Genomic DNA, 14,608 nt, shown 5'->3' with positions numbered 1-14,608 from the left:
CACTTATTCCTCTATTACTACGGATGCTATCTTTGAAATTGGAGCTCCTTACCAGTTTTGTTTCCCAAACAAAGGGTATTTCATTCAATAAATATCGGCATTATAACGACTATATACATTCATTACGGCAGTTATTTACTGTTTAATTTTCACACAATCTCACTTTTTCACCATTTACCAATTATTATTAAACTCGTCCACGATAGTATTTTCAAGGAGATACCGGTAGTTATACATTTTAAACACTCAGAATTGAGCATAACCACATGTCAATCTTCCCACTATGACGTCATAACCAATGTCGCCACACTTTTGTTGCTCCTTATTTAGTAATTCTGTCGAAGAAAATGTTCTCTTAATCCATGACAGGCTTACTTTTAAACCTTCTTGGTAAGAATTTAGTGAATGCTTATCATAGCCACGGATAGCAACGCAATTTAAATAAAAATTCTGGATTTTTGACTGCGCAGTATATCAGCAGTCTCTTGTCGGACGGTAGGGGGTAAAGTCAAGTGAATGTTCGCTCCTTCAGGAGTGACTACAAGACTTGCTCCGCAATCCAATTGGCTGTGACGGCCACTTTGTGGTATATCCCCGGTTGGTGGTCTACCGCGCATCCGAACCCAGCAGAAGTGATACCAGCGAGTGTCCACCTCCCTCCAATTAGCACTACGAGTGGTCCCCCGGAGTCACCCTGTGAAGAAAATGAGAAAAGCATTATTTCAAACTTAGCAAAAACTTCGAAAACTGCGAGGACATCATAAATTTTTGATCTCACATAATTTTACAGAAAATTGCATAAGACCAGATTTCATAAAACTTAATGTGGGGTTTAATTTCTAACCATATTTAAGTGTGGACTGCATAATATTCATCGGGAAGGAACATAAGCGATGGAATAATTTTCATAAAATAGTGATATTAAGTCGAGAAGACTCTAAATGGGAGAAAAAAGAAGTGTATGTGTACTTTACTTTCAAAACGAGAGAAACTTATTGGACAATTTATGAGGCTCATATTCTTTTGGTGCAAGAATATTTGATTTTTTAAATGTGAATAAATGAAAAGGGCCAAGCTATGAAAAATCTGTTGCGGAAGGGAAGGGTAAGTAGAAGTATGCGATAGAATCAATAAAAGGAAAGAAATTAAGATACCCAAAAATGCAGTTCATTTTCTGCAACGTATACGAGTGGTAGTAATGTTGTTGTTTTTCGTCTAAAGAGTATGAAATATCTGTAACAGACAACTACAAAAATAAAAATTCCAAAATTACTTTATCCCTTTGAAAATCATATTACTGATGGAAAATGGTCCTAGATTATTATAATCACATTTCATACTGATACTTGTGGTAGTTATTAGTGTTTTCATTTGTGATTTGAGGCAACAATTTAATTAATTTCCTTCTCAGATGTCCTTTTTCTATGTTGGGACATATCGTCAGATTATTGGCAAGAAGAAAAAAAATTGTATTTTATTTGATTGCCCAAACGTTCACTAAAAGCTGAGGAAATAATGCTACATGAATAATTTCATAAAATACTAGAAAATGCAAAGGTCTCTTTAATGACAGCGAAGACACCATTGACAGAAAATTGCATTGGGTATAGTTATTAATATCAAATGAGTTTGTATCTGAAGTACAATATTTGTGAGTAAAAATCAACTCGCAAGCAATACTAAATTGGTCAATTGTTACGAAAGATTACAAAATTGCATTCCACCAACATGACTTGATACTACCATATGGTCAAGGTTTTTGGAAGTTCAAAAAGCCAATCAAAAACTGAGATATTTCAGTTGGTATATGAGACATACCAAACAAGCATCGGAATGTCCGTCCCTGTGGCCGGCGCAAAACATCTCGCTGTGCAACTGGAGTCTAATGTTCTTGGAGCGGTGCCAACGGAGACATTCGTCATCCTTCAGGATTGGTACGGTGGCCTTGTGAAGAATGTTTGTTCCCGTCTTGCCTGGAAAAGAAACGAAATAATAAGACCGCAATGCAATTTCTCTTAGGCTATACATAATGAATACCATTGTAGCGGAATTTATAATTAATTAAGGTTTCTATTTGAAACACAATAAATCCAGAAAATATCCTATTCATTCTGGATTTTTGAAGAGGGAATTCCTCATCAAAATTCTTCTAATTTTTGTACTGGAAACAAATGCATTTTCAGATAACTATACATATCAAACGTGAGAGGAATTATTTGATGTTTGTGTAAATGGGCTTTCGTACATTTACTTCACAGGAACGGCAAATCTGTTAGCAAATGGCATAAAACTCTCAGATGAAGCGAAAGGAAAGAAAATTGATGAACACACCCGGGAATGGACTCCTTTTTTTCGCAACGCTCGCTGGTTGATGGCACTATTATGTAAATGCTTCCCTATCGAATGAAATTGCAATCTACCAGAATATAATACGAAGGATTTGATTCCATGGTAAAGACCATGAAGAAGAATGTAAAGGGCTCCTGGCGTTTGATTTCTATTCCACTTTATTGTTTCTATTTCTGTTATTTTTAAGGTCAATTCTTTCTTATTTATCATATTTCAAATTTACTGAAGTTAAACATTTTCGCCAAAATCAGGTCCAGATAATTAAAAATAAAAACAACTACTGCCATTATCTTGGGTGTATTCGTAAATATTTGCAAAGGCTACCACGCAATTTCAGGTTCATTTTAAGATAGTTAAATAATATTACGAAAAAAACTAGCGAAGTATTAATTAAAAATAAATTTTCGAAAATATAGCAAATGCCTACTTTTTCATAGGACAAACTCAAGGATGCTTGGTAATCCATTCTCCTCAAACAATAACTTGACACGGTAGAATGTATTTATTTCAATGCAATTCGACAATCAGCCAGCTGACAAGTTACATTAAACCAATCAAATTACAGAAACAACGAATCAAGGTAGAGTTCAACCAACCAAACATAGTCCATATGGTGACCATAGTTTTCCCAATTAATATTTGAATATTAAAATTTCAACAAAAAATTATAATTTGCTGTTATAAAAAATACAGTAAAAATTGCCGTAAAAATCAGAATTATATGCAGTTTCCCTTCTTGTAGAAAAGGGTCAAGACACGATAGTGTCTACAACTGGGATGAGATTCAAACAACTGACAGAAATAGAAGTCTTTGATTTTATCCGCAGTTTAACCACGCTGCTAAAATAAAATCGCTGATAGAGACTGATGTCACTATCAAGGCTATGTGTGATGCATAAATAAGAATGTTAAATTGTCTTGAATTAGAAAATACGCTCCCCATACTTTCCTTCCGTAATCACTGTTGTCGATTTGTCACTTAGTTTGCTTTCCGGGTGTATCTGGAATCCCGATAAGTCATCCTATCTTGTCATTCGTTTACCAGAGGATGTAACCACCTGAGTTCACACTGAGTTTCAGCCACGTAATTCAAGCGTTAAAAATTTAGAACAACGTTTCAAACTGTATTGCGAAATTTATTTTGGAGTCGCTTTCCATTGGTTGGCCTCAATCGGTTTGGTACGCACCGTATGACGTGTCCGTCTTTCCCCACCCGGCCACCACTCCCAGTCTTCCCCTGAAGAGAGCGTCCTGTCCCGCGGTCGGCAGGCAGATGGGGATGATGTTGGCCCGGAAAGAGACGGGCCGAGACAAGCGGAGTAGCGCCAAATCGTACCTGTGGTCCAAATGGGCACCAGATGCAAAAGAAGAATTTAATATCATCGGATTCGGAGATTTTTGGCAAAAAAATATAATTCAGGTAGTAGAAAATTGTGGTTATATAAATGAATTCACGGATCAATTTAGGTTTAGGTTGGGGATAGGCACGAGTGATGCCATAGCAGTAATGATGTCACTAATAGAGAAGACTATTGAGTATAATCAGAATATATTTACTTACATCTCAATTTTCGAGAAGGTGTACGATAAATTGGGTAAAATTAATTAATACATTGCAGGAATTTAGGTGTAGATTGAAGGGAAAGGAGACTTATCCCCCTAAGAATGCTTAGATGTACCTGTAAGTGGCAGATGGAGAGTCGAGATGGTTAGTATTCCGAAGAGGGATAAGGAAGAGGTGTCCATTATTACCCTCGCTTTTCGACGTATTGAGGAGGATATGGTAAAAATGGAATCGAAAAAACTGGATATAGGAATGTCAGTCAGTGAGGGGTTGGCAAAATTACTTATGTGTGCGGATGATCAAGATTTAGTTTGTCAGTCAGCCAAGTGATTGTAAGCATTACTGAGCTCATTTGGAGGTTAGTGCGATACGTATGGAATGAGCATCAATGTAAATAAAAGAAAGGTTATGCGGTTTTAGAGATAAGTATTGAAATAGGAACCGTGAATTAAAGGAGGAACAGCTTGCCTATCACGGAGGCCTTTTAAACCAAAATGGTCAAAAACGTAGGGGCATAAGAAAAAGAATTACATTAGGCGAAGAAGCTTTCACAAGAATGAGGGAATTGACTTCAGGGACAACAGTTAAGGATGTTGCTCGAAGACTAATTAAAGAATTGGTATGGAGCGTGGCTTTATACAACACGGAATTATGGTCGTTAAAACAAGACGAAAGCCTTAGATTGTAGGCTTTTGAAATGTGGGCTTGGAGAAGAATGGAAAAGGTGAAATGGGTGGAAAGGAAAAAAACTAAGTACTAGGCTTGTGGGGGAGGAGAGAGAATTGTTGGAGAAGATCCAAAGGAAAAATAAAAGATGAATGCGGGGTGTTTTTATTGACCATGGGACGTTGAACAATGATAGAGGGAGAACGTTAGACAAGCGAGGAAGTGGTAGGGAAAGGATAGGCATGCTGGACACTGGAAGGAATGAGGAAGTATGTGAAATTGAAGAAGGGTTTATTGTGTTGTACATATGTGTGATGGGTGGTTTCAAGTTAATTTTTATTAGGAGAGGCCAAGAAATGATTGATCAGTCAATGTGCGTAGAACACCTACCTTAAATGGTAGGCTAATATAATAATAATAAATTAATTTACGTAGTTGTAAGGTCAATTACGGATTTGGTCAAGCGTGTTAATGTAGCAAGGGGGCCAATTCGAGCCATATTTTTCGTCACTTTCAAAAGGGTAAATTCACGGGATGCATGGAAAAAATTGCGTAAAATTTGGGAAATATTCTTTAAGGATGATGTCATATGGAAGGGAGAGGAGTGGAGACATCGTAAATCAATCTTGACGGTGTGGAAGAGAGGGATCTAAGAAATCATGACTGTTGACCTTATTAAGTATTCAGGATGTATGGTGAGCAGTTTAAGTATCCATGAAAGGGTTATCTATTTCCGGGGAAAGTCTTCCAAAACGTAAAAACAAGGTGCACGTTAAATTTATTTTATTTTAATGCAATCGACATTGGTATTTTATTTTATGTATTTGAGCAGAAACTATTCACATGAAGACAAAATAATTGATGACTATTTTGATTCCGATTTCACTCGAAATTCCGAGTGAAATTGGAATTTTGAGAAAGCCTATCGACACGAGAACTCGACAGTGGGTCACTGTTAAAAGGATTTGAAGTTACAGATTGGGATTTTCTGGTAGGACAGAAATAACTAAGAGTGGCGGAGACAATGGACTAAGTTTGTGATCGGAGCGAGACGTGGAAATCGGAGAGAACGAAACGTGGCAAAACGCGGCGTCTTAACCAATCATCCCAGAATTTCGATCACGCTTCATAAATCGCCCGCTTCGGTCGCCGGCGAAATGGAATTAGCCTCGCTCCATTTGCGGAACTGTGAGCGCATGTGCGCGATTGTGACGCATTTTGAAGACTTTGGGAATTGAAGTAAGATACGTGAGAGAATGGTAATGGGAAATTTGAGTCTAGATATAGTTGGAGCAATACTATACCTGTCGGGCTGCGTTACTCTATACTGGAACTCTGGATGTATGACTTTCTTGACGACCCTCCTCGCCTCCCCTGGTAGGGGCTCGCTGTACATCCCCGTGTTTTGCGTGTCGTACTCTCCCAGGAAAACGGTGATGTCACGGAGACGGGCTCTTGAATTAAAACAGGCAAAAGAAAGCTGGAATCACTTTAATTGAAATTCAGACAACTTAAACAAAATTCTCAATGGAAATTCCGGGGCGTGCGTGCTCAAGTCATTGATACAGGGTTCGTCCGGAAAATAAGTGTACTGAGCTCAGGAAAAAAAAATTATTACACTTTTACATATCTTAAGCTAATATTCCTCAAAATAGGACCCTTGTGAGTCGATACACTTGTTCCAGCGGCGTTCCCATTCCTGGAACGCTCCCGCGAAGGCATCATCGGGAACCTCTCGAAGACTCGTCGTCGACCTCTTCTCTGCCCTCCACGAACATCTTGTGCCACCGAAAGATCATGTTTCTGGACATGGCTGACTCCCCGTAAGCCTCGTTAATCATACCGACAGTTTCGGTAGACGATTTCCCAAGCTTTACCGCAAATTTGATGGAATAACGCTGCTCCAAAAACTTCGGCATCGCGTTCCGTGACGTGGGTCGAAGCGTGGAGGTTCGCGTTAACAGAGCTCCTCACTACACCACAGCTCAGAGCCGACTGCCTTTTTCAGCGTCGCTTGCCAACATACCCCCCTCCAATCGCAGCCCGTCAGAGCGGTGCTGGGCGCGCCTGGAGCGGCGCGCCCAGCCCAGGAGTCAGTACACTTATTTTCCGGATGAACCCTGTATTTTGGCCACATTGAAACTTTACGAGTCCATAGATTCCTGCGGTAAGAACCACTTTTCTGTAGGGTTATGAAGGTGTTAAGATGTAATTTACTTAACAGAGATGAAATTGGAATCAGTGACAGTTTGTTAACTTTGCTGAAACCAATCGGTACGAGGCTTCACATGCGTACAAAATAAAAGGAATAGACTAAGGCCAAAGTACCAGGTAAAATTGCGCATTATGTGACGCTAATACCAATAATACGTGTACACCAGAGGCCATAATCAATATGAGGTACTTTAAAAATTTTATTCCAAATTGAATTTTATGCCAATATATTGCTATATATTTAAGGGTAAAATACGCCGGGATTATTTACGCCCTCCCCACAAGAATTTCATTCAATCCACGCCTAACCCAAGTTTATCTAGTGTAAAAGAGTGGCCCTGACGTTCAATAAGTGTACCTTCAATAGTAATTGTGAAGTGGCAAGCTCCTTTACGATATGCATCTTATCTCATGTCCACCAAAAGTTCAGGGAATCGGTATTTGACATGGGTTGAAGACACTGCGGGATATCTATCAACACGTTGCGCTCATAAATTGCTTTTTGCGAGTCCACATGGAATATATGACTTGAAGCTGGGTTAGATGTTGGATGTGTTAGAAAAATGGTTCGTATTAAAAGTGGTTTATTTAAAAAAAGTTACGTTTGGAGTTTTGAAGCATAGTTTTGGTATTATTTTGGAACAAATTAGTTATAATGAAGATCACCTAGGTGTTTTGTTATTGCAAATATATTTTCTTTGGGGCTTCATCCAAGTACTGTTTCTTGTATGGACATTTTCTTAGTGTTGCTTTACTTTGCTGTCTTTCTCTGCGCCAGGTAAGGAGCACAATATCACCATCAATCAACCCATTTCATGAATTTGACTTAAGTAGTACGCGTCTTGTAAGATTAAACTCCTCTCACCTGTGGACGCAGTGTGCGGCCGTCGCGACGTGGGCCCGCCCCACGAGCACGCCTCCGCATTGGTATCCCGCAATTCGAATGTGCGCCTGCCACGGGAACTCCCCGAAGCGCGCCTCGCTCCCTCCCACTATCCGCTTGCTCAGGACGTCGGTGCGCAGCCGTCGGGCACCCCCGTGGTCCTCGGGGGCGAGCGCCGCCTCTCCCACTCCCATGCTGTCCTCCGAGTCATCCAGGAAGTCGTCGTCAAGTGGCGTGGCGGCGTCATCCTCGGCGGCATACTCGTCATTATGGTAGGAAATTCCGCGCGGTGACAGCCTCGGGATGCCGCATTCTGTTGGGAAGTTCCGGGGACAGGTCAATAATAGAAGTACGAGGGTCATCCGGAAAGTAGTACCCGTTCGTGAAATAAAGACACAAAAGTAAATATTAACAAACATAAAAAATTTTATTTGAAAGAGGATACTTTAAACTACTTCTCAACATAATCTCCAAGCAAATTAAGGCATTTGTCATAACGTGTGACAAGTTTCTGTATTCCTGCTGCATAGTCCTTCGCCGCCAGCTCATTGAGATACGCGAGGGACCCATCTTGCACAAATTTTTGCATAATGCAGATGGTGTTTAACAATTTCATGAACAATTGTTCGAGAAACATTGGGAAAATGCTCACAGATGTCATCAATTGTGACGCGCCGATCGTTCCTCACGAATTCGTCAACTGAGCTCACCAGTTGGTCTGTAATGACAGACGGTCTCTCCGAACGCTCATCGTCGTGTGTGTTCCCCCTCCCCATGTTGAAGTTGCGACACCACCGCCGAACAGACGACTCGTCCATTACATTGTCTCCATACACCTCCTTTAATTGGCGATGAATATCACATGGGCGAACGTTTCTTGCATTGAGGAATTTAATCACTGCCCTCACTTCACAACTGGCGGCGTTCTCAATTTTTTTTAAACATTGTAAACAATCACAGAAACAACACAGGCAATGCTAGCGTCACGCAACTTGGCTCAGAGAAGGCAGACAAGCCACTGAAGCTATCTGACCTCGTCCAGCGGCTACTCGCGTCGTCAGCACTTCATGCGGCACGAACGGGTACTACTTTCCGGATGACCCTCGTACCTGATAATACTTTCTCCAATAGAGTCATCTAATGATCACAGCTAAAACTAACGGGGAAGTGGGACCTCTCCGCGCTCCATGTTCCTCGAAGAATGATTCATCCAGAGTAGAGGATAAAATCCGGGAAATACATCAGGCCCGCTGATTAAGCTTTATTTTTTTCCCCTTGGTCGGGAGTGATTGAATGTGTGTTACTGTGCCAGCCATAATCGCTTTGAGGTGAAATACCCCAAATTACATTTCAGAAAGAAATAGTTCAATAGTTTTTAAACTTTGGATCAATCATATATTTTTTAAATCCCTTTTCACATAGGTTCACATTTTCGGTATCACTGAAATATCACCATAATTATTTAAGTTGATTAAAAAGTTTGTGATTTTCACAGAAATGACCATAAAATTTTTGTTAAATCAGCAAGTTTTTATTCAATCTAGAAACTGAGATTCCACCAAGTTATGCTTTTAGTATTTGACAGTAACGACTTCTTAGTTTACTGCTATAAAAATGTGTATGTTTGATTTCAAGAATTTATTTGCTACGTGTCATAGAGTATAACGTTCGAAAAATTATTTGGCTAGCAATTTTTTAAGTACCAGATGTTACTTAGGAAACCGTAAGAAACGGCACTAGGAAAGGAATTGCCCCCATTACTCTGAAGTGTTGATTTCACGTGCCATTGAGGCTAATACAAGCTGTGCTATGTATCTTCCTGACTTACCGATAAATAAGTTTACTATTTTAATTTATCATCCCTGGAAGCAACGTTAGAGTTTACCTTTTGTCTTACATGAGTTTTTATGTATAACTGTGTTGAATGTTCCTGAATATATTTTTACCTTGAGATGACATAGAGAAAGATAATAAAAGTCCACAGAACATCAGTATTTAAAAGTTATATTTTTCTCGGCAGTTGGCTGAAACAGCTTTATAGCAAAATGAGAAAATTTGAGAGACATTACGATAGGGTTGGAAGTATTGCACTGATTTGCTGTAAGTGAACGGTCAATAGTAAAGTAATTCACCCGCCTCTCCATCACAGAGATATGGCTTCTATTTTACTTTTTTTAAATTAACCGAATGTTAATAAAACGGCCACTAAATCTCCAGGCATAGTTCGAAGTAAATGAACATTTTTTTGATAAAAGATAGCATGCGTACGGACACAATTCAAACGCACAAATTGTTCAACCCCAAATACTCCCTCCCCTGGCCACACGACGCACTAATATATGAAATTTAAGTGTCCCTAAAGGAGATACGAGAACTGACAAGAAAATAACTTACGTTTCCACCTAGCTTGGCGGTGAGTAGGGTTAGAGCCACCATCTTGGTGTCTAAATGTCCCTACACTTAGTACGCATCTTGCTGTGGCAGTGCGCACACTGCGCTTCTTCAACTTTGTTCACTGCGATCTGTTAGTATGTGCTGTGTAATAGAAATTCCTGCGATTTCTCAGGGGGGCAGCCCAGAAAGTAACTTACGTTTTGAAATAAAATATGGACCTAGTCACAAGATATAGTTTTATTTTATACATTTGAAAGGAACATTCTTAAACTATTTTTCTGCACGTAAATAGTTGCCATTCAAATTGAGGCATTCATCGTAACAATACACAAGCTTTTCCATTCTATCTTTGAAGAAATCTGCTGCCGTACATTTTAACCACTTTTTCACACCAGCATGAAATCCTGCGTCATTGTCAAAACGTTGTATTGCAAGCCACATATAGAGCATCGTAATCGTAAATCAGCGATTTACACAAATTTTTTCGTTGATGTTCTCCGTCAGTTCATCTGTCACATGGCTAGGCCAACCACTGTGGTCCTCGTAGTGTACATTAGTGCAGCCATTTTAAAACGAATGCACCTCTGCCTCACTCCGCCTGCATTCATTATTCCGTCTTCATACACTTCACAAATTTGCCTATAAATTTCAATTGACTTGTTGTTTTTCGCCAGTAAAAACCTAATCATAGATCGCAATTCACCACCCGAGGTATTTTCTACTGCGGCGCACATTTTAACAGGTGACAGTGAGCAAAGTAGAAGAACCACAGTCTGTACACTACCACAGCAGGGTGCGAACTGAGTGTGGGGATATTTAGACACTAAGATGGTGGCTCCAGCCATACCCACCGCCATGCTATGACAAAACGTAATTTACTTTCTGGTCAGCCCTTATATATTTAATAGTAAGTAAATTTTTGAACCTGGTAACTAAAAAGACACAAAAAGCGTCATTAAAATATATATTAATTTAGTCCTTACATTCAGACACCACTTTAGGAGTTTCCATCCTCAGAACTGGTAAATGTATTTTATTTAAACCAGTAAATGGGGTATGCATAAAAACTATTTGCAGCGCCAACTGTTGTTTTTAGTCTTGCTCTAGTTGTCTATGAGCATGCAATATTGCTCTGTTAATTCAATGAATGGAGCTGTTGAATCTCAAGCAGAAGGAAATATTTTGTGTATTGAGTTACCATTTTTAAAAGTTATCTCAGACCAAAGCAGTTACCACTTATTTGATGGTATTGATAAACACATGCTGATTTAGCGCGAATTGTGATATTATTATTAGGTAATCCACCGGTTAAGTTAGGCTTTTGGATGGATGTAATTACTAATTAAATAATTTGTGGCCCCTAGCAAAACACAACCTCCTACTCTACATCAGGTCCCTCTTCAGCTATGAGTACTTTCTTCCTCCCTTCATCCCGTCCAACATCCCTATCCTGTTCCTTCCCTTTCCTCGTTTGCCTAACATTCTCCCCTCAATTACAGTCTAAAATTGTGATATATAATTGTTAAATTAAATTCCCTCCAAACGACATAAATTTCAGACGAATGTCCAAGATTTGAAGCGTTGAATCTTTAACTAGCTACCAACTGAAGCACAAAAAAGTTAAGGGTTAGTATACTCGTACATTGCTTTTTCTATTGCTTCATCTATTTTCCAAAAATATCCATATTATTTAGATTTGTATTAAATTTGCCATGTTTATAACTGGCACAAAAAAGGTAAGCTGGATATGAACTTCCTCTTTCCCTGTGGAACAAATTCCAAACTACTCTGTTGGGTCAGTTGTGAATTAGGAAACTTGAGAAGTACTCCAATTTAAATATTAATATCCATTTACCCTCTGAAGTTTCACAGATAACAACACAGAAAATGCTTTGTTTTGCATTGACTTATCCGTCGTCGCTAAAATTCCCTTGTACGTTTTGTAACCAGCCACCTCAATTATAAAATCGAGTGTTGGCTTGACAGGTGAGGGAAGTGCTCCCCTAGTATTAAAACCAGAAGTATGTGAAATTCATTCATCACGGTAAGGGGACCAGTTATTTTCCCTGTTCCGCCTGTGGTTTCCCATGAAGATCTATTACCCGAAAAGTCACAAAAGTCAGGTCGAGTGAAACTGAGGGTGGTCGATTTGTGCCCGGGAATCAAATCTGGATGCTATGATTAGTAACTCATTCTGAATCAATTTTCAATGTATTTAAAAGCAGTGATGCATTCGAAAATTTTGCTTTTAATGTTGAAAGTGATGGTTTTCTTTTGGTTAGATAGCAAAATGTGAAGATTTGAGAGATATTTGAGGCCGATAGTTTGTGGAATTCCATTGTACTGCACAAGAAAGAATCAAATAACTTTGCGTTCCACAATATGGAATTTGTACTGAGAACTAGTTTCGCTACGCCGAAGTCCAGAAGATGCCACAGCGTAGCGAAACTAGTTGATAGTGAAAATTCTATCCTGTGGAAACGCAAATGATATATTAAGATGCTACCTTCCCTCTTTATCAAAAAATGGCTACCACTGAAGAAGGTTTAAGAAACAAAATGAAATGTTTGATGCGTGGTCACCTAAAACTGGACATTGCTTGTTGAAATATTAGTTATTTTCAAAGTTTAGGATCAATTTATGCGAGACACACCGAAGTGATTAAGGGCCAGAAAATCATACTTAAAATACGCAATAACGTCGCAAGATCTTTTGAATTACGGTACTGGGTGTTAAGAAGTGAAAATCATAAAGAAAAAATACATCAATTCTTTATACAACAGGATTATCGATCAGCCCTGTCGTATTTTTCTATTGCAAACCATTGCATGAGTGAAGAGCACAAACATCTGGAGGGATCTCCACCACATCACGCCTGAAGCTACTGAATTTAATCTGAAGGGATGTTTTATGCCTTGTATGAGGAGATAGTTTAAAGATTTTTAACCTCTTTTGATAAAACATTTTCCTTAGAATTTGAAATAATTGCGTTTTCTACATTAGAAGTGGGATTCTAAAAAATATTTTGATTTTTTCAATTTGGTGAAGAATACTTGGGGCGAAGAAAATGTTTTGTACAAATCAGACAAGGCCCAGGGCCGTATATGATTACAGTTTATTTTATGAAGTTTAGTTGAAAAAATAAATGGACTTTCATTCGGGGTTTTCGGTGTTCATAGTTGCCGTTTGCGTATATCGAGCATTTGCAATCAATGGTACAATAGCCCGAAAAATTCTTGATATAACTGAATTCGTTTTTTACATGAATATCTGCTGAAAAATTGTACCTATTTTTGTGACTTTATATCATGTTGGCGCGTTATGTATTAACTAGAATGGTATAAATGAAAGCACTTGTGAACCAGAAAGTTTTATAAAAACTAGGGTCTACATGTACTAACGTTGTGCAATTATTGCGTCGGTCGGTCAGTATCACTGTATTTTGGGTTAATATTATGTTTAAGGTGTGGCTGTATCGGATTGTAAGGAAGATGGAGGAAGAAGAAGATATTTTGTAGTCGTAAAAGCAATTGGACGCCGAAACAAACTGAAAAGGTAGCAGATGAGAGAAGAAATACGTTTCCGGTCCGGTCAACAAAAACTTGTAAGAGATATCAGGAAGCTTTCAAATCCACCGCTACGTATGATGCTACCATGAATCGAAAAACTCGGGAAGAATAGAGGTTGTGAGGATGGGAAGTTAAAATAATTCTCACCCATTTCCCTGTTCGGCAGCTGTGGAGGCGGCCTCGGGTTGTCCACCACGAAGTGATGCCGTCGGTCCGGTAAGGGAGGTGGGCGGCGGATGGTGGGTTGCTTAACGGGGACGTCGTACGGCGTGCACCGCGCCGTGATGAGCCACCAAGGGGCCACGAGGGCGCCGCCACCCGCCTCCATGGTGCACCCCCTCCTCGCCGGCCAACCCCCTGCCAACCAGCAAAAGAGGGTGAGCGTGCACTGCGTGGCGGTTGCACGCTCTCGCTTTTCCTCCATGACGGTGGCGCCCGCTCGACTCCCGGCCACTGGATGCGACCACTTTCGCCCTCCCGGCGGGGATCCCTGGTTCCTCAGATAAGCTGTCGTGGCTAGAATTAATGGAACGAGATTACGGTATCTCCTTTTAAGATTTTCTTTTGATTTTGGTATTGAGTACTACTAATAATTACTCCAATAGCTGGTGACCTAACACCCTCTGCCGCACGCTCTCTTGGAGGCCAGCTGGTTAAGACTAGTGCAGATTTCGTGGATCAGTTCATAACAGTTAAGCTTTATTATTAGTTTCCTTGTGGCCGGAACAATTTGGCGTCAGTTTTAAACGCGGAAAGTATATATAGAATCCGTTGAAATACTTTGACCAGCTATTTTTCTGCCGAACTTCATGTGGAGCTTGGTATTGGCGAAATGTCGATGAAATTCTAGCATCTACATCTACTTAATACCCCGCAAGCCGCCGCAAGGGCGTGTGGCGGGGCATCCTGGAAGGTTGCAATTTTATTTGTTAGCTACTGCAGTCTGAGTCAAACTTTGCTTAGCAATAG

The 14,608-nt window shown here is 39.7% G+C and overlaps 1 protein-coding gene across 1 annotated transcript; it reads right to left on the bottom strand.

The window, feature by feature from the left end:
- Positions 1–538: 538 nt before the first annotated feature.
- On the bottom strand, positions 539–13,967 carry LOC139697460 (serine protease 33). Its single transcript, XM_071596186.1, has 7 exons — positions 13,787–13,967; positions 12,415–12,537; positions 7,659–7,989; positions 5,884–6,033; positions 3,537–3,685; positions 1,819–1,973; positions 539–694 (listed from the first exon to the last, which is right to left on the bottom strand). The coding sequence occupies exons 1-7, from the start codon at positions 13,965–13,967 to the stop codon at positions 539–541; spliced, it is 1,245 nt and encodes a 414-aa protein (XP_071452287.1).
- Between the last annotated feature and the right edge of the window lie 641 nt (positions 13,968–14,608).

Source organism: Hetaerina americana, unplaced genomic scaffold (genome assembly GCF_022747635.1).
Source record: "Hetaerina americana unplaced genomic scaffold, ioHetAmer1.1.p SCAF_1, whole genome shotgun sequence".
Lineage (NCBI taxonomy): Eukaryota > Metazoa > Arthropoda > Insecta > Odonata > Calopterygidae > Hetaerina > Hetaerina americana.
Note: the sequence above shows the minus strand (reverse complement) of the source record. Positions and strands in the feature narration are given on the sequence as shown.